At 51.3% G+C, this 20181-nt stretch overlaps 1 protein-coding gene across 1 annotated transcript in view; it reads left to right on the top strand.

The window, feature by feature from the left end:
• The window catches only part of LOC149307084 (protogenin-like), a 57994-nt gene that overhangs the window by 26106 nt on the left and 11707 nt on the right, over positions 1 to 20181 (top strand). The window contains exons 10-11 of the mRNA XM_089537990.1: positions 300 to 605; positions 8424 to 8612. Of these exons, the coding sequence (XP_089394116.1) occupies positions 300 to 605; positions 8424 to 8612 (495 nt within the window). The remainder of the gene's footprint in view (positions 1 to 299; positions 606 to 8423; positions 8613 to 20181) is intronic.

Genomic DNA, 20181 nt, shown 5'->3' with positions numbered 1-20181 from the left:
AAAAGACACACCTGAATAAGGACACCTGTTCTCCAGCCTGGTCCCCCCAGAGATGTCTGAGGTGGGGGTGAAAAAGTTGTGCCCCATTTCCCATTCTGTGGAGACAGTACCAAGCATGGGAAGGTTGCCTTAAGGTGGGAGTTGGGGAGCTGCACCATGGGAAGAGGGCCAAGGCTTCTCACTAGTGCCTAGGCGAGTTACATTTTATTTACCCTGACCAGAGTGCTTCTCCAGGGCAGCCATGTTGAGCCGGTGAGCCCTTGCCCGGCTCACTCTCTTCTTCATCTTCCTCTCCTCAGTCCCCCTGAGGGCTCCCGAGATCAGCCTGACTAGCCGCAGCCCCACGGACATCCTGGTCTCCTGGCTGCCCATCCCAGCCAAGTTCCGGCGCGGGGAGGTGGTTGCCTTCCGTCTCTCCTTCCAGCTCAGCACCGAGGCGGCTGTCCAAATGCTGGAGCTGCCTGGCACCAGCTACGAGCATCTCCTGGGAGGCCTCCAGCCAGACAGCATCTACCTGGTGCGTGTTTCAGCCGCCACTCGGGTCGGCTGGGGTGAGGCCTCCCTCTGGACTTCCCACCAGACGCCCAAAGCCACTGGCATCAGAGGTATGTCTGCCTCCTTCCTTTTATTTGCTGGCAAAAGGAGTGGCCGGGTAAAGAGAGGCTTCCACCTGAAGAGCCTGATCAGAATGAGATGGAGGGAGGGAAGGAGCGTTCCAAAAGGGGGGAGGGTCTTGGAAGCTGTCCTTCCAAGCAGAGTCTGAACAGGGCTCTCACTGGCCTCAGCCCAGGACCCTTGAAGACCTGCAACTGCATCTGGTCTCTTCCACCTTAATGGGTTTCCTTTTCCCTAAAGAGAGAGGGAAAAAGATAGGGCTAGTGGTGGGGCAATGGGGTGGAGGGAACAGGCACAACGGCATCAGGAGACCCCCTTCCCTCCCCCGGGCAGCCTGTATTTTGGATACGAAGCCCCCAGAAACAGCTTCATTTATATACCGCTTCATACTAAACTAACAGTGTCTAAGTGGTTTACAACTGTGAGCTAATTGCCCCCAACAATCTGGGTACTTATTTTAGTGACCTCCTCGGAAGGATGCAAGCCTGAGTCAAGCTTGAGCCCTTTCGCTGGTATTGAACTCACAACCTTGTGGTTTTGAGTGAGTGGCTGCAGTTCAGGCATTGAACCACTGCGCCACCAGGGCTCCTGAAGGAGTCAAGCAGGTAGAGGGACAAATAGTTCCCCTGGAAACTGCCTTCTGCTGTGTCGAGGTGGGCAAAATGCTATGCCTCAAGGCTGTGTTAATGGCATTTTTTTCTGGAGAAAAAGAATATAAAATAAAAATAAGCAATGGATGAATGGCCTCTCCTTGCATTCTTCAGGAGCAGCAATTCACCTTCTAAGAAAGATGCTGCCTAACCTCCCAAAATAACAATTTTCTTCTTTGTGGTCTCTGCGAATCATACAAATGGGTTTCACTGCGCCTGCGCAGTGCTGTTCGGAAACTTCTGGAATCACTGGGCAAAGTTTACTTTGCAACATATAGAAACTTTTTGGCGGTAACTCCGCCCACCCGTTATAAGGCCCCTGCCTTCCCGCTCTTTCCCCAGTTCCTTTTTTCCGCCGCGTTGGCTGCTGTAGGGAACTTCGCTTGCATTCGCTAGCTCTTTTGGCTTGAATCACTGGTTTTTTCTGACTTCGGACTATTTTCTGACAATTCTTCCTCCACTTCCCCCGTGTTTTGGTGACTTCGGACCGTTTTGACGCTGGTTTCGTTTTTTCCTCCGACCATGTCTCCGGCTCCTTTCAAGAAGTGTGACGTCTGTGGCGGTAAAGTACCTATCCAGGACCCCCATACCTCTTGCCTTCTTTGTCTGGGGAGAGACCACGATGTCAAGGCCTGTCCACTCTGTAGGTCCATGACGTCCCAGGCTCGAAAGAACCGGGAATCCCGTCTCACCTCTGCTATTGCCCAGGGAGTCCTCAAGAGACCGGATGAGGGGGACCCGCGACCTTCTTCAGCTCCTGTAGTGAGCTCTGCTCCAGCTCGTGACAGCCTGGCCAGCGTGTCCTCAGCTCCCCCGGCCGATGCGGCCCGTGGTTTCAACGAACCCAGTGCCGCCACCGCTGTGGCCCGTGGTCTTGATGCACCCAGAGCCACCACCAAACCCCCAAAACGCCCTCATAAAGCTTCGGGCACAGGGGAATCTTCCGGTTCTACATCTGGCATTCGGAAGAAAAAGGATCGGGTCGTGCCATCTGAGACCAGCCCCAAAGTCTCTAAGACCCCAACCGAGACCTCGGGTCGCAACCCGGGCTCGACCCCGGAAAATCCAAGGGACCCGAAGACCCATGGGTCCGGGACCGAGGCTTCGGGCTCCAAGGCTCCCACGTCCGTTGGGAGCTCGTCCAAAAAGTCGAAGTCGTCAGCCTCTCTGATGCCTCCGGACACCTCCAAGGTTGATGTCGGGGCCCACACCACCTCTCTGTCTAAAGGGGATGGTTCTCAATCCCATGGCGACCGGGACCCCTCCAAGTCTTCTAAGAAAAGGAAGAAGAGCCTGGACAAGGCTTCTCATTCGGCGGCCCTCGATAACCGCTTCGAACCCGACCCGATTCCGAAGAAGCCCAGGGCATCCTCTGGAACTTCTGAGCGGCCGGAAACCGCCAGGGAAGTCCCGGCATTGCTGTCTTGCGTGCCTCCTTCCGAGCCCAGCTCCTCCTGCCGTCGGACCGACACGGCCCCTATGGCTACACTTCGGGACGTGTCCACGGTGCCATTCATCCACTCCGGGGATGAAGATTCGTTGTCGTCCGGGCGTCGGTCCCCAACCCCGATCCCGGAGCCCACACGGGAGGTCCCCCGACGAAAGGTCCCGGACTTCTTCTACGACTCGGAGACTGATCAATACTATATGTCTGTCTCCAAGGAACACGCTTTTGAGTGTTTCTCATCCAAGCACCCTAAGCGCCGAGCATTGGATCCAGCTGTGCCGGCACCGAGGCATCCGCCTGCATCTCCTTCATGTCATGGGCACGGTTCCTCAGCACCCATGGCCCCGGCACCGGCCAAGAAAGTGCCCCGCCCGAATCGTCCAGTGGTGCTTCAGGAGCCCGAGGAGCTTGACTCTGAGCCCGATATTGTTGTGTCCTCAGACGAGCCATCTGAGGCAGAGCTGTCACCACCGGGTTCGCCGCAAGAAATGCATTGTCCGGGACCGGCCTCTCCGTCTGATGACGTTTGGTCTTTTAGTGAACATACCATCAAGATGGCCAATGCCCTCGAGATTGAACTCTCTTATGCAAATGATGGTGCCCAAGACCCCGTCGAGCGTCGAGTTCAAGGCAAGGTCCCGACTCCCCCCTCGATCCCGCTGCTACCATCACTGGAGACCATACTGAAGTGGGCGTGGGATTCTCCTACTTCGTTGGCGGGCTCATCCCGTAAAGTAGAGACACTCTACAGGGTCTCGCCCTCTTCCTGCCCATGGTTGACTTCGCATCCGAAGCAAAATTCCGCTATTGTGGAGGGCTCCCAGCAGACCTTCACTCAGAAACAAGCCTCATCTCCAGCAGACCGTGAGGCCAAGAAGGTAGATGCGTTGGCGAAGAAGGCCTATTCCGCCGCCGCCCTTGCTGCCAAGGCTACCAATTATAATGCGTGCATGGGGGCATATGTACAGACACTAATGGAGGGCATTTCTCCTCTGATCCCTGATGTGCCGGACGAGGTTCAACGCAAGCTGGTCGAGATCAGGGATGAGGCCCACTCTATAGGAAGCTGGCTCATCACCACCTCTAGAAACATCACAGATTGCGTGGGCAGAGCAATGTCAGCCGCTATCGCCCTTCGTCGACATGCATGGCTCAGGAGCTCTGATCTCAACCTCAACGCCAGGGCTGCTATTGAGGAGATGCCAATTGACGGATCCGGCCTGTTTCATACCGACACTGATGAGACGCTCAATAAGAAGTATCGTATGAAAGCAGCCGCTAGGAAGCACGGCATGTCTTCGGCGCCCGCCCAACCGTTTAGAAAGAGGCAGCGCCCCTGGCACACTCAAGGTCAGTCCCAGTGGCCCTTCCAGCAGGACCGTTCTTTTCAACAACAGGGACCCCAGAGGCAAAGATACCCCTCACAGTCTTCCTCCTCCTCCGGTCGACGCAACACCCCTGGTCGGTACCGGAAGAACCGCCAACAGGAGTCCGACCAATCTAAAAAGAGGTCCTGAAGGGTCCCAGCGCGCTTCGTCTCCTCTTCCCCCCCCCTCCTATCTTGATATTCTGAGGCCTCACAGTAACATCTGGGCCTCTATTACATCTGACTCGTGGGTCCTTAAAATTGTCCGTAGGGGTTATGCCCTCGAGTTTTTTGACCTCCCCCCAACTGGATTTTTTGTTTCCACCCCACCCTCGGACACCCTTCTCGACGAAGTGCGCTCTCTCCTTGCCAAGGGAGCAATCTCACCCGTGGCTCCCGAACTCCTCCATAGATCCTTCTTTTCACGGTACTTCACTGTGCCCAAGGCTGATGGAGGCATCAGACCAATCCTAGACTTGAGAGATCTGAATCAATTCCTTGACCACCACCGTTTCCGCATGGTAATGTTGGCTTCTATCCTACCTTTGCTCCACCAGGGACTATGGTTTGCGACCATCGATCTCAAGGATGCCTACTTCCACATAGGGATTCGAGAATCCCACAGACGATTCCTCACTTTTGCCGTCGGATCCGATGCTTACCACTACAACGTTCTTCCCTTCGGCCTGGCCACGGCACCAAGGGTGTTCACCAAGTGCATGGCACCGGTAGTAGCCTATCTTCACCAAAGAGGCTATATGGTGTTCCCATACCTGGACGATTGGCTCTTTGCAGCTACCTCGCGAGACCAACTTCTAGAGGCATCCAGATTTGCACTGAACCTCCTGCAATCTCTGGGACTGGTCGTCAGTCTAGACAAATCCCATCTTGTCCCGTCCACGCGCATCAGGTTCATTGGCGCTGTCCTTGACTCCGTGCTATGCACCGCGTATCTCCCTCAAGACCGTTTCCAGGCTCTGTCGACAGCGGTTCGGGTGTGCATGGCCCACAGAAGGGTCGCGGCCAAGGTCATTCAGATAGCCCTGGGCCACATGGCGTCGACCACCTATGTCACCCCCTTCGCAAGGCTTCGTCTCCGACCCTTACAGGCCTGGTTCCTATTGGTCTTCAACCCAATAGAGGATCACCCCTCGAAGTGGCTCACCATCCCAAGACCTGTCGCCTCTTCTCTGCAATGGTGGCTAGATTCCCGGAACGTCTGCGCCGGCATGCCGTTCGTCCCACCACAGCCACAAATAACTCTCACAACGGACGCTTCGCTGGAGGGCTGGGGAGCCCACCTACTCGACCTCGTGATAAGGAACACTTGGTCTCCAGCGGAGAGATGCCTCCACATCAACGCACTGGAGATGCTGGCGGTGGAGAAGGCCCTCCGTTCATTCGAACCCAATGTTACGGACAAAGTGGTACTGCTCAGGACGGACAACACCACCGTGATGTTCTACATCAACAAGCAGGGAGGCACCAAGTCCAGGACCTTGCTGGACATCACACTACGAATTTGGGACTGGTGTGTTCTGAGACGAATCATCCTCCAAGCAATTCACTTGCCCGGAAACGAAAACGACTTGGCGGATCAACTCAGCAGATCCTCATCCGCCTGCCACGAGTGGAGACTACATCCAGAGACAGTCAACGACCTCTTCGACAGATGGGGCCGGGCCCAGATCGACCTCTTCGCGACTGTCCACAACACTCACTGTCCCCAGTTCTGCTCCCGAACGCCGAACCACAATTGCCTTGGAGACGCGTTCGGGTTCAGTTGGTCGGGACGGAGGCTATACGCCTTCCCACCATTTCCACTAATAACCAGGGTAGTCTCCAAGATGACCACGGATCGCCCGGAGGCAATCCTCATCACTCCTTGGTGGCCGAGACAGCCGTGGTTTCCAGTACTCCTTCAACTTTCCAGGGGAGAACATCTCCGCCTCGAGCCCCGTCCCGATCTCCTCATGATGCGAGAGGGGCGGATTCGACACCCAGAGATCGAGAGCCTACCCTTGGTGGCCTGGAGGCTTCGTCCTTGACTACACTATCTGATCTGGTACGCAGAGTGATCCTGGCTGCACATAAACCATCCACCCAGCGGTCCTATGCCCTGAAGTGGAAGAGGTTTGGTCTCTTCCTTGAAAAAAAGGGCTTGTCTCCTGCCCAGGTCTCCACTCCAGTGGTGCTGGAGTTTTTGATGGCGCTATTGGATGAGGGGTTGCGCCTCTCATCCATCAAGTGCTACTTGTCTGCTATCTGTGCCAAGTATCAATTCGGGGGGAGGGCTTCCTTTTTCAGGGATCCCTTGGTGAAGGGGTTCCTCAAGGGATGTGCCAACCTATACCCTCCCGTGTCGGTACCGACTCCGGCTTGGAGCTTGGAGGCAGTGCTGGCCGCACTCCAGTCCAAGCCGTTTGAACCGATGGCCACAGCGGACTTGAGACTATTGACTTGGAAGACCGCCTTTCTTGTGGCCATCACCTCTGCCCGCCGTGCGGGCGAACTCTGTGCCTTGCGGAGGGACCAGCCCTTCCTGAGGTTTCACAAGGACAAGGTGGTACTCCGGACAGACATTACTTTTTTGCCTAAGGTGGTGTCTGCTTTCCACATGTGCCAGGACATTGTGTTGCCTACTCTCGCATCCAACCCGACTTCAGATGCGGAGCGAAGCCTGCACTTTCTGGATGTCAGGAGAGCGCTGGCTTTTTATTTGGACAGAACTGCTGCCACCAGTCGCTCCGAAAGACTCTTTCAGTGCTACTCGGAGCCGAAGAAGGGGTTGCCTGTGTCTGCGCAGAGGCTTTCCAAATGGATGGCCGGTACCATCCACCTCTGCTATGAACTTTTGGGCAAACCTCTCCCGGGCAGGGTTCGGTCTCATTCCACAAGGGCAGTGTCAGCATCCTCTGCATTCCTGTCGGGGATTCCCTTGGAGGATGTCTGCAGGGCTGCTGTCTGGTCCCAACCTCTGACTTTTATTAAGCATTATAGGTTGGACACCAGAGCCATCCGAGATGCAGCCTTCGGGAGGGCTGTGTTGGTTTCAGGGTTGCATTGATTGCACTACTGATGGTTTGTATTTCACCACTTATGTACATATGCCACTGTTTTCAATTTGTTGAATGATGGTTTGCACAATTTCTATGGGACTGGTCTTGCACGACCTTTTGTTCCCTTCTCAGGTCTAGCAATGTTATTGCTATGTTTGGTCTGTGCATCAACAAGAGACTGACTCTTTTTATGGTTCAAAGTGTTTATTGTTCCAATAAATACACCTTTGGTTTACCACAGCTTTGGTTTCAGGACACTCCCTCCTCCGCATACCTAAGCTTGTCAGTCTAAACCCATTTGTATGATTCGCAGAGACCACGAAGAAGAAGGACAGGTTGCTTACCTGTAACAGTATTTCTTCGAGGGGTCATCTGCGAATACATACAAATCCCACCCGTCCATCCCCTCAGTGTCCTGCTCTTATTGGCTCTTTCCATCGCCTTTCTTGGCGGAAAAATTGCGGAACTGGGGAAAGAGCGGGAAGGCAGGGGCCTTATAACAGGTGGGCGGAGTTACCGCCAAAAAGTTGCTATATGTTGCAAAGTAAACTTTGCCCAGTGATTCCAGAAGTTTCCGAACAGCACTGCGCAGGCGCAGTGAAACCCATTTGTATGTATTCGCAGATGACCACTCGAAGAAATACTGTTACAGGTAAGCAACCTGTCCTTTCCAAACCAGAGACAGACTTCCATCCACTTCTATTTCTTTGAGTCTGCCTGCTGCGCAGACTGAGGGGCCCCAGGAGCACAAAATTGGCCCCTCCAGTCTCCAGGGTTTAGCCCAGGAACTGTCTATAGGCACAGCTGGGTCTGCCTGAGAGCCTCTCCTCCTCAGGTGCCAGGCAAATGCAAGCCGGTAGCCCTGCAGGAGGGTCATGCCATGGCAGGGAGGTGGCCAAAGGATGCCCCATGGCTTAACAGTGCGATGGCCCCCTGGTCTCTCCCATGCAAGTTGGGGGCTGAATCTGCTCCAGGTCTGAGGCTGGACTCCATCCAGGGTGCTGGACCTGTTTTGGGGTAAGCACCCAACACCTTGACTGGCTCTGTTAAAGTTCAGAGGAAAGCCTGCATCAGTTCCAACCCACCATCAGTCCCAATGTTCTTTGCACAGTAAAGGTTTCTCCTCCAGGTTGAACTGGGAGAAGCTCACTCCCATCTGGATCCTGGGCAATGGCTGCCAGCCAGAACCAGCATGGCTGGACGAGATGGACACTAGTCCTCTGCTTTCTCTGTTTGGAACTGCTCTGGTGTAGGGGAAATAAAAACTTCCCCCTTCTTTTCCCTAGTGCCAAAGTCTCCTGAGTTGCTTCTGGAGCCCATCAACTGCACCACAATCACAGTGCGGTGGATGCGAGACACGGAGGACGGGGCGGCCATCCAGGGCTACAAGCTGTACTACAAGGAGGAGGGCCAGCAAGAGAATGGGCCTGTCCTGCTGAAAGCCTCCGACCGGACACACACAGTCAGTGGCCTGGGTGAGTCTGGAGACCCCTCTCCCTTTGGCATCCATGTCACTGAAGGACCCTTCATGCCGATGGACAGAGAAAGTGGGAGGATGGAAAGAATGTTGAGTGAGAAAGGCTGGCGGAGCTGCAGTTGCCTTAGCTGTTTGTGAGTTGGTGATCTGCAGGGACATTCTCAATACTTGCCAAGGCTGCTTCCTTAGCCTCTGTTTTCCTACTAGGAGAGACCAGGTGGAATTGGTTAAGTCTATGTGTCTGTGTACTTGTGCACAGACAGCTCAGTAATTCACCTGCAAGAAGCGCTCTCTGCTTGCATTCAGATGGAAGGTTATTACAATCCACTTGTTTCAGAAGGATTTTGGCCTGGGCTGGTTGCTGTGTTTAAACAGTGCTTTAAAAAAAATCCTGTGGAGTTCATGCAGCCTATTATACTGCCCTAGTCTAATGCACATTGCTTTAACTGTATGATATTATATTTTAAAAAGCAGGACATAGATAAACCACACATATAAAAATGTTGCATTGCTGCTGATTTGTAAGGCTTTAGCAGGTCCAAAGGGAAACACTGGTAGTGTCTCCATTATCTGAGCTGAACCTGCTCCTTCCAAAATAGCTTTAGTACCTTGGTTATTTCCTGTTGAAAGTTCAGACTAAAAGCCAGGATGGGCTGGACACCCCAGTGCCATGGGAGCCCTTTGCCCCTTGGTCTTTGCAGATGGCTTCTCCGCTCTCCCAGGACCAGGTCTTGATCTCCAGCCTTCCTGCCTCCGCTGGGTGGCCGCTGTTTATTTTCCAAAAGGAAGGCTTGGTTGTGTTTCTCTTGGTGTCTGCCCCCAACTGTGCCCCATGTCAGTGGGGGAGGATTCATAAACACACAGGATGGATTTGAGTCAGCCTTTCTCAAAATACATCTTGGACTCTCCTGGAGATGTTTATGCCAGAGTCCCTGGCCTTTATGTTTCTGCAGAAGACACTCACCCAGCTTCCCCTCCGGAGCAAAGTTCCTCCAAGGCCGGAGGAGCCAGCATGCCAAGCATTTTCCCTTTCTTTCTTTCTTTCTTTCTTTCTTTCTTTCTCCTGTTTTGTCCCTCTAGCTCTCTTCTTCTGGCACTGCCTTTCTTTCCCAGCCTCTTGGAACACTTTAGCCATGAATTTTTGTCCTGACATCAGGGGCTTGGACTAAGTGGCCCTTGGGAGCCTTTCCAGCTCTGTGATTCTGTCCCAAGGGCAAGGTCACAGGGTGAAGCCCCTGGAGATGTCACTATGCAGGATGCCTTGAGCATCAACTGTGGTTGCACAGAGCATGCTATTCAGACAAACAGCCCCAGTGGGAACAAATGAGGAAAACACACAAATGCCGATTGTAAGGCTGTGCTCTCTCCCTGAGATTCCTCCTCCAGGCCCTGAGATAGTAGCAAGCTGGAAAGGCCTGCCTTTGGGAGGGAAGAGATGTGGGGAGAGGACAGGGCAAACATTTGGCCTCTCCTCCCTTTCTCTCTGTTTCAGGGAATTGCTGGTGGTGCTATTTCATGGGAGGTTATGTTGCAGTCTCATTGGAAGTTTACACTGTTTTGCACTGTTTTATATTGGTGCTGTTTTAACAGGATAGTTTATTTAATTCTTTTTTAAACTTTCCAGCTGTGCTTTGTTTTTTGTTTTCTTAACCCTAGAAGCCTCCTGGGTCTCCTCTTGGGAGCAAGGTGGGGTTTAAATGAAATAAATAAAAGGAGGCAGGGAAGTGCCCTCCCTGTCTCTGCTGTCCTCCTTGTCCTCCAACTGGGGAGGCTAGGCAGCACAGTTGGCCTGGAAGGGGGCCCAGGAGGAGGCCTCTGGGAGGAGAAACCGGCCTGCAAGGAGCCTTGGAGAGCCAGGATGCTGCTGCCGGTCAGCAAACTCCAGCTGAGCACAGAGCACTCTCTGGAGGTTTCTAAGAGGCTTGCAGTGCTATGTGGCTGCCTTGGTTGGCTTTCATAGCAAGATGGGAGTGTTTGACTGGGAAACAGGGCCAAAAAATGAGGGTCCTGCTCTGGGTCCCTGGCTGTAACAGGGCTGCCCAGAGGGGTGCTCTACTATGGATGGATGCCAGTCCTTGGCTGCTGGTCTCCAGGAAGGGATGCAAATAGAGTAATCATAACAGGGTACCAGGCCCAGGCACATCCAGTGGAAGCTCTGGCTGGTCTACCACATCCAGTTGCTGGTTTAGACTGGTGACTCCAGGGGTAGTGGTGCGTAGAGGTGTTGGTGCCATCACCTTTCACACCGGCTGTGTCTCTCTCTGCCAAGGCTGTAATCCAAAGTCAGCAGGTGTTGGCTGTTGTTGTGCCTTCAAGACATTTCCAACTTGTAGTGACTAAGGTGAACCTATCATGGGATTTTCTTGGCAAGTTTCTTCAGAGGGGGTTTGCCATTGCCTTCCTCAGAGGCTGAGAGAGTGTGGCTTGCCCAAGGTCGCCCAGTGGGTTTCATAACATTAAGTAACTTCCTGAGAGTAAGGGCTGTTTGACAGAGGAACACACTTCCTTAATGGAGGATGGTGGAGTTGCCTTCCTTGGAGGTCTTTAAACAGAGGTTGGATGGCCATCTCTTGGGGATGCTTTGATTGAGAGTTCCTGCATGGCAGAAAGGGGTTGGGATGGATGGCCCTTTGGGCCTCTTCCAACTCTATGATTCTATGACTGAGCTGGGGATTTGAACCTTGGTCTCCAACCAACACTCAAAGCATACACCATGCTGTCTCTGCCAAGGCTGTGATCTGAAGCCAGCTTACCATGGAGTAAATCCCCCACTGGATTCAGCTGGACTTTCCTTGGAGTCAAAGGAGGGAGGTTTGCATTGTGAATTTGCCCCGTTACTTAGCAGAGGGCAGCTGGTTCCTCTTAGCCAGGGCTCCTGGGCTGCTGCTGGGCCCCTCCAGGCGGCTCTTTGGCGGAGAACAGCATCCCTCCATCTTCCCTCCCTCCTTCCCTCTGGCCTTCCCTGGGCCATCCTCCCCTTTGGATGAATTCTCCCACTGTGTTTTATGACTCTCTCCCTGAAGGAGAAACTACTTTGTTTTCTTTTCTCCTTGAAAAGAAAAAAAAAGTTGTCATTGTTTTTTTAAAAAAATATATTGCAGTTGCAGATTCTTAATTCTTTTGGAATTATGCTCCTTAACTGAGCAGGCGCAGATTTCTCCCTGGATTAATTTTTGCAAGCAAAGGCTAATAAATTGGGAATTAAGTTGCCCAAAGATAAGCCCCTTTCTTTTCAGCCCTGTTTTGAAAAGCAAGGGCTTTTGAAGGCAGCTTATTCAGGGAAGGCTCTGCTCAAGGAAATTAAATCAACATTGTCTATTAATCAGACTGTCAATCTCCAGACTCCTCTCCCAATTGTTCCCAGTGAATGTCTGCGGCCATTAGATGTGTGAGGTCTTGGAAGGTCTCTGACCAAGTCAAATGGGAAGAAGGTAGTTTTAAGTCGGCATTATCACATGAAAGAGAGCACAAAGTGGAAAAAGAACCTTTCTTTCCAAGGAAGGAAGGAAGGAAGAAAGAAAGAGTTTGGCTGACAAGAATTAAAACTTTAAACCAGAGTGCTGTGTTCCATCCTCTACACAATTTGTAAGATTTTGCTGCTTTCCAGGAACTTGTGTTCCTTTTCTTCAAAGTATAAACATGTGTGTTCAGAGTCATGGGAATGAGGAAGATGTGCTGCAGAAGTTTCCAAAGAAGTGTTGGGATATACCTCTTGCAGAAAAAGAGACAAGGACTTTGATGGCACCTAAAGGGTGAAAACATATAAGATCGTCCCAGGACTGGCTTTTGTGAAACAGGGGCTTCTGCTTCATCCTGTGGATGGGGGTCCATGCCAGGAGGAAGAGATCTTATCCCACTTTCTTTCGCCTTTCATCGGACGTACCTGGAAGAGAACTGATCTCAGGATCTGGGCAGGTTCTTATGGGGAGGAGATGATGATGATGATGATGATGATGATGATGATGATGATGATGATGATATATTTATTTATTTGTATCCCGCCTCTCCCTGTTTTGGATCGAGGCAGGTAACCGCAAACATAAGAACAATAAAAATAGAACATAACAAATCACAAGTAAAAAACATAGCAAAGCATATAAAATCCAATTCCCTATCACCCTCCCACCTTAAAATAGCATTTAAAAACAATAATTCCTAACTGGAGAGCAAACATTCCGAGGAGGTCAGTTTGGGAAGGCCTGCCGGAAGAGATCCGTTTTTGCTGCCTTTTTAAAAGCCTCCAAAGATATTATAAGGCGGATCTCCTCCGGCAGGTCATTCCAGACTTTTGGAGCGGCAACAGAAAACGTCCTCTGGAAAGTCGATACCAGTCTGGTTTTCTTGGACTGCAAAAGATTCTTCCCAGAGGACCTGAGAGTGCGGAAAGGATTGTATGGGAGAAGGCATTCCCTCAGGTACGCTGGACCCAAGCCATGTAGGGCTTTGTAGGTAATGACCAACACCTTATACTGTGCCCAGAAGCTAATAGGCAGCCAGTGTAGGGATTCTAAAATAGGTGTTATGGAATCAAACTTGGAACTCCCAGTCACCAATCTGGCTGCCATATTTTGGACCAGTTGCAGCTTCTGAACAAGGCATGAGGGTTGCCCCACGTAGAGCGCATTGTAGAAATCGAGACCAGAGGTTACAAGTGAATGTACAACCATTTCTAGGTTTTCCCGTTCCAGGAAGGGTCATAGCTGGCGAATCAGCCGGAGCTGATAACAGGCACTCCTGGCTGTCGCATCCACCTGAGATGACAGCTGAAACGACGAGTCCAGGAGCACCCCCAAGCTATGAACACAGTCCTTTAGGGAAAGTGTGACCCCTTCCAGAACTGGAGAGCTTATCACCATTCCTGGATTAGGATTGCCTATAGCGAGTACCTCTGTTTTATTTGGATTCAGTTTAAGTCTATTTTCCCTCATCCAATCCATTAATGACCTCAGACAGTCATTCAGAGGGGAGATGCCATCCTTGGTCACCAAAGCGATCCGAGACATGGAGAAGCAAATTTGTGTGTCATCAGCATACTGATAACACCCCGCCCCATGTCTCCGGATGATCTCACCCAGCGGCTTCATATAAATGTTAAATAGACAGTATCACACCTTGAGGGACACCTGATTTGAGCTCCCTCTTGGCTGAACAACTGTCCCCAAGCGACACCATCTGGAACCTACCCGAGAGATAGGACCAGAACCACTGCAGAGCAGTACCCCCGATTCCTAACCCCCTCAGGCGTTCCAGAAGGATACCGTGGTCGATGGTATTGAAGGCCGCTGAGAGGTCCAAGAGCACCAACAGGGCCACACTTGTCCTGTCGATACACAGACGGAGATCATTGACCAAGGTGACCATGGCGGTCTCGACTCCGCATCCCGACCTGAAGCCAGTTTGAAATGGATCAAGATAATCGGTGTCATCCAAGACTGTTTGGAGTTGGTTGGCAACTGCCCTCTCGATCACCTTGCCCAAAAAAGGAAGAAGAGATACCAGCCGATAGTTAGATTTCTCCAGGGGATCAAGGGAAGGCTTTTTAAGAATAGGTTTAACCACAGCCAGTTTTAAACTGGCTGGAAAACTGCCTTCCCTGAGGGAGGCATTAATTATAGATCTTAACAAATTCATAGTTGCCTCCTCTCCCTGGATGGCCAGCCATGAAGGGCAGGGGTCAAGAGGGCAGGTGGTCTTTTTGACCTTAGCAAGCAGCTTGTCTACGTCATCAGTACTCAAAGACTGAAACTGATCCAAATTAATCTCATTAAGAGTCGCTGGACACCTCTCTAGATGTTTCTGTATTAAGGCTGGAGTCTAAGTCGGCCCTTATCTGAGAGATTTTATCTGCGAAGTAGTCGTTTAAAATATCACAGGAGGCCTCCGTGGGTTGGAGTAACGGATTCAAGGTGGAAGAAGTCTTGAATTAACTTCCTAACCACCTTGAAAAGCTCTGCCGGGCGAGATTTTGCAGACGCAATAGATGCAGAAAAGAAAGACTTCTTTGCTGCATTTATTGCCATTCGATAGGCTTTAAGTGAAGTCCTATGACGTGTCTTGTCAGATAAGAGTCAAGTCTTTTGCCAGCAGTGCTCTAGTCGTTGTACAGCCCGCTTCATCCTTCTAAGATCTTCAGTATACCAAGGATTTCTATTCGAAGCGGGCTGAAAAGGACACTTGGGAGCGATTGTGTCGATAGCCTTTCTAATATCGTAGATACCAAGTCTTCAACAGATTCACCGACGTTACCAGCCATTGCACCCTGTAGGGCTTCCTAGAACCTTTTGGGTTCCATTAGCCTTCGAGGGCGGACCATTCTAATAGGTCCAACATCCCTGGGGGGTTATGAATGGTGGCCTTTAGTCCAACCTTAACCAGGAAATGATCCGTCCATGACAAAGGGGAGGTACAAGTTACCTCTGCCCACAGATTTTCCTGTTCCAAACCAAAGACCGCATCGATGGTATGACCAGCGCAGTTCATAGGCCTGGAGACAATCTGGGATAGGCCCATGTTTGTCATGGCCCACATGAACTCCCAAGCTGCCTCTGAAAGATTTGAAGAACTGGACTCGAGGGGGATGTTGACATCACCTAGAACAAGAAGCCTGGGAGTTTCCAACACCAGCTCCGAGACCAGTTGGGTCAGCTCGGCTAGGCGGTCTGTTAAGCAACGGGGTGGTTGGTATACCAACCTAGACTATCTCTTGCCTTCAGGCGAAGGTACATAGCCTTGATGCGGTTTAATTGTCGGAGAGGTATCCTGGTCAAGATAAAGTTGTTCCTATGGACTATGGACACACCACCCCCTCGCACACTTCCCCTTACCTGCTCACTAATGGCATACTTGTCTGGGAGAGCTTGCACCCACGTAATAACCTGGACCCAAGCTTTTTAGGGCTTTAGGTCAGTGCCAGCCCTTTGAATTGTGCCCAGAAACAGACTGGCACCCATTGGAGCTTTTGCAGCAAAGAAGCTGTGCAATCTCTTTAGCCAGACCTGGTTCGCAATCTACAGCCATTTGGATCAATTGAAGTTTCCAAATATTCTTCAAAGGAAGCCCTGCTTAAAAAGCACATTCCCGGAAGCCAATCAAGATGTAACAAAGGCATGTGCCACAAGCAGTGCAACCACTTGCCACAGTGTAACACAGAGCGAAAAAGTGGCAAGTAAAAAGGAATGGGACTGATTTCTTTTAGAAAGTGACTTGCCTTGCTCTGGGTAAAAGGCGTCCTGAAAGGAGGAGTCAGGAAGCCTTGCAGCCTTGCTGCCTGCTCTCTGGCACGGATCAGGGCCTTGTGGAAAGAGGGGGGGTCTGATCTTTATGGTCCCACAGATGGTTTTGCCATGAAGCTCTCCTCCTCTTCTCCTTCCCAGCAGCAGCAGCGGCGGCTGCAGCAAGAATAGCGGCAGGCAATGATGGATGGTGTTTTCATTCTGCTGCTCCAAAGGGTCACGGAGGGCCTTCCCAGCCCATGACAGCCACAGAGAGAAATGTTAGCTCTGAAAAGAAATTTATTTCATAGCTGGAGGGGAAGTTTGCCTGGCCTGAATGGATTCCTCTTGCTTGGTTGGTGGGTCACTGTGTAAAAATGCCTCCTCTGGAAGAGGCTGCTGTGGTTCTTGCCAAGAAGGCATTGGGAAGTGTCGGTTTTGTGTGTCTGAATGGAGACCCAGTCCTGGCTTTTGGACACCCAGCAAACTGCAGGATTCCCCCTTCCCCCTTGCAATGCTTTCTGTAAGTTATTGTGAACCAGAAATAGAAACAATCCCCCAAATGTATCTGTTTTTGCAATCTTAACTCAATTGTGTGTTAAACCAATTTTTGTAATCTTTGATTAGGGACTTATTTTTAACTCAGATATTTTTCTGGTGATGGGCTGGTTCATACAAATTGCTAGGATACTGTTTTGTGTAAGTATATCTGCATCTGTGTATTGATGTCCTCTTTCAAACCACCACCCAGTTCCTTCTAGAAACAGAGCAGAGGAGCCTTTGCTCAGTGGGAGAGTAAGCACACATTGGCAGTCTCTGGAAAAATACATGTCCCTCTCCTCTCTGTCCATCTTCCTCTTGCTGTTTGTGTCCCCTCCGGTTTGCAGGGCCACCACGTTACCTGCACTGGGTGACTTGGGCTCAGGAGGGAAGGAGGACTCTGGCACTGGCCGAGACCAAAAGAAAACTCTCCCACCCAGCATCCTCTTCACACTCTGCCACCAAGGACCAGTTAGCCTCTGATGGTCTAACATCTAGTGGCAATGAGTTCCCCAGGTTAATTGTGTATTGTGTAAAGAGAAGCCCTTCTTTTTATCTGTTCCACCATTCAGTGTCCCTGTATGGAAGTCTCCCCTTTATGGGAATCTCATGGGAGCTTTCTCCTGCCCTTTCCATGGCTTGGCCCTCCTCTGTTCTGCTTGGGCTGCCTCTCTGGCTGCCCTGATGCCTCTGGGGCCAAGACTGACCTGCCTTGCAGTGCGGCCCTCTTCCCCTCCGGTCCCAAAGAAGTCCCCCCCCCAACTCCATTTAAGTGATTGTTGTCTGAGAGGTGAGTTTAGGGACCCTGGTCTCATCTTACAAAGCCTAAGGCCCCTCAGCTCTGCTCTGCGCAACAAAAGGGAGGAAGGGGCTCTGAGCCGGGAGGCAGGAAGGCCCTGGAGCCAGGAAGACACACTTGTGTGGAGGGGTGTGTGCATGCGCACAGGCAAATCAAAGGGAAACCCTTAGCTTAGCAAAGACTCCCCCTCATGACTGTTAGGGAGAACACTGTTAGGTTCCCCTCATTACTGTTACTGTCCACTCAAAGTGCCTTCGGTCCAGATTGCAAAGCAAGAGGCTGCTTTCCATATCAATCTGGCCCAGTTCGGACATGGTGCCAAACTATGGTCTGACCAGTGTAGAAAGCCATGGAAACTGAAAAATAACAGATAGAAAATGTGGGGCTCATTTTATGTTTTTTGTTGTTGTGTGCCTTCAAGTAATTTCTGACTTATGGCAACCGTAAGGGGAACCCATTGCAGGGTTTTCTTGGCAAGATTTCCTCCGAGGGGATCTGCCTTTGCCTTCCTCTGAGAAGAAGGCTGAGAGAGTGTGACTTGCCCAAGGACACCCAGTCGGTTTCCATGGCCAAGCAGGGATTTGAATGCCGGTGTCCAGAGTCATAGTCCAATGCTCAAACCACTATACCATGCTGGCTCTCCCTCTCATTTATGTATTTTGCACTTGTATAGCTCCCTCCTTCCTCCAAGAAGGTGAAGCATTGTGGGCTTGTAATCACAACAGCCTTATGAGGTAGCTTGGTAGGAGAGGAGCAGGAGCAACTCCAAAATCTCTCCGTTGGCGTTTAATGGTTGCATGGGAAGTCTGGCTCTTCGGCTTCCTGGTCCTGATCCTGATCTGCCCCAGATAAAGCCCACGGCTGGCATAGTGGATTCTTCCCCCAAGATGATTTTGGGTGATTTAGATGGCCCAGACTGGCCTTAATACTTGAACAGTTGAAGCAGATCCCATCTGATCTTGGAAGCTCAGCAAGGTCTGCCCTGACTAGTCCTTGGGTGGGAGACCTCTGAGGAATAGCAAGTGCTGGAGAAGGACATGGGCAAACTACCTCTGAGGCTCCCTTGCCTAAGAAAGCCCTGTGAAACCCATGGGATGGAAGAGGCCTGGGCATGATGAGCACAGACACAGCCACACACTCAAAGAGAAGGTCCAGCCAGGCTTGGGCCTCTGGGTGGCCTCTGCTCTCCTCCCTCCCCCCATCGGACGGATGGACTGGCCTGGCCGGCCAAGACCCTTTCCAGCTGCTGGCCAGTGTGGAGAGTGGGAAGGGGGCAGTGATGTTTTTACTGCTGTTGCTGCTTTGAGGGTGGGTTGGGGGCGAGGTGGTCTCTCTCCAGAGGCCCCTTGGAGGGGCAGAACAAAGCCCCACACACCCAAAAAGTGGGGAGGGGGACTGGCCTCTTTTTAGATTTGAAAAGATAAGCAGCAAGGCAGGTGGGTGCTGGGTTCTCCCATCTGGCTCCCAGCAAACTGGAACTTGATGCCTGGCAAGATTCCTTTCCTCCAAACTTAGGTCACTTGGTTGTTGTTTTAAAAAAATAATGAAAGAACCACAACACTTGGGATTTCTAAAACTGAGAACAGAAGCAGGTTGAGGCTTCTCTGGTGCTTTGCAAAGGGACAACTTGCGAGGAGTAATTTTCTTTTCAAAAGTCCTCATTGCAATCATGAGATCAAGGGGCAGGGAGAAAACTGGCAGGGTAAACATGGAGCAACAGCAGCAGCAGCAATTCTTGTGGTTGTTGTGGTTGTTTTTATTCTGGTGGAGTTTTGGACTGTCGGTGATTGAGAATCTCTCCCAGAATCTAGAAATTGGTAGGATATCACCAGATAATGTGTTCTGGTCCAAATAACAATTGTTTCTGATAGTTTTTTGTGAGGTTTTTTTGGACTATGAGGCTGTGTTCTAGAAGAGTTTATTCCTGACATTTCACAAGAAGTTGTGGCCGGCATCTTTAGAGAAGATATTTTTACTTTTTCGAAAAAATGAAACTTTAAATAATTTCTGATGGTGATTTCATTCAGGTGCTTGGTCAGTTCATTCAGAATTGCTTCTAGAGCATCTCTCACTTGCTGGAACCAGCCTTGTTTTCTTTGTTGCATTCACAACTGCTCACAGTTGTTTTATTGTAGTACAGTAGTTGTTGTTGCTGTTGTTGTCATTTGCTGTTGCAGTTGCTCCTGTTAGGAAGAGAAAGGCAAGGGGCATTTCTTGCTGGAGAAGGAGATTGTGGCCCTTAGAGAAGGGGAGCTGAGGGGAGTCTTCGGAGGACCCCTTGGAAGGGGGCGAGATGCCCCTGCTTTCTGTGTGCATTTTAAAGCCCCCCCCCTGGCATTGAGGGGGGGGTCCTGAGGATCAGGAAATGGCTTCCTCCTCCTCTTCCTCCTCCAGCCTTTTTAGTTTCTATCCCCCTTGAACCCAAACTGTATTTGCTTATTCTCCTAATGGGTTTCTGGTGTATTTACATTGCTGGGCTTTAGGCGTGCATTTCTGCGGGTCGGGTTTCCCTCTGTGGGCCGTTCCCACCCTTCCCCCGGCCAGTTCCCTGCATGGCCCTCTCTGTTGCCGGGAGCTGCCTTTGCCGAGGCCGGCACCAGTGTCAAAGGCCACGACCTGGGTGTCAAAGCGCCCGGCTATTCCTGCCGGCCTCCTCTTTGGCTTGAAGGACGATCTGGAGTTTATTGTGTTGGAGGGCTGGTAGGGGGGCAAGGAGGCCGCAATGGGGAGGGAAGGAAGGGAAGGGGCCCTTGGGCCGCAGAGCCCCCATCCATCCATGCCTGGCAGAGCCTCTGGGGCTGAGGCCAGTCACTCTCTCCCCAAAGATGGGGGAAACTGGGGGACCACATTTGCAAAAGCAAAAGTGCCACATCCCAGCAAAGTTAGCCCAGAAATCCTTCCCTGGCTGGAAATCCAAGAGGCCTCTTGGCAGGAGGAGGCCCCAACCTCAGCCTGCCTATGCCCAGAAATGTATTTGTTGGGTGATTTGTAATTTTTTAATATATTATATATATAAT

This window comes from Sceloporus occidentalis, unplaced genomic scaffold, assembly GCF_023333645.1.
Source record: "Sceloporus occidentalis isolate IW3139 unplaced genomic scaffold, rSceOcc1.0.p SCAF_9, whole genome shotgun sequence".
Taxonomy (NCBI): domain Eukaryota; kingdom Metazoa; phylum Chordata; class Lepidosauria; order Squamata; family Phrynosomatidae; genus Sceloporus; species Sceloporus occidentalis.
This window is presented reverse-complemented; position numbering and strand designations above follow the sequence as displayed.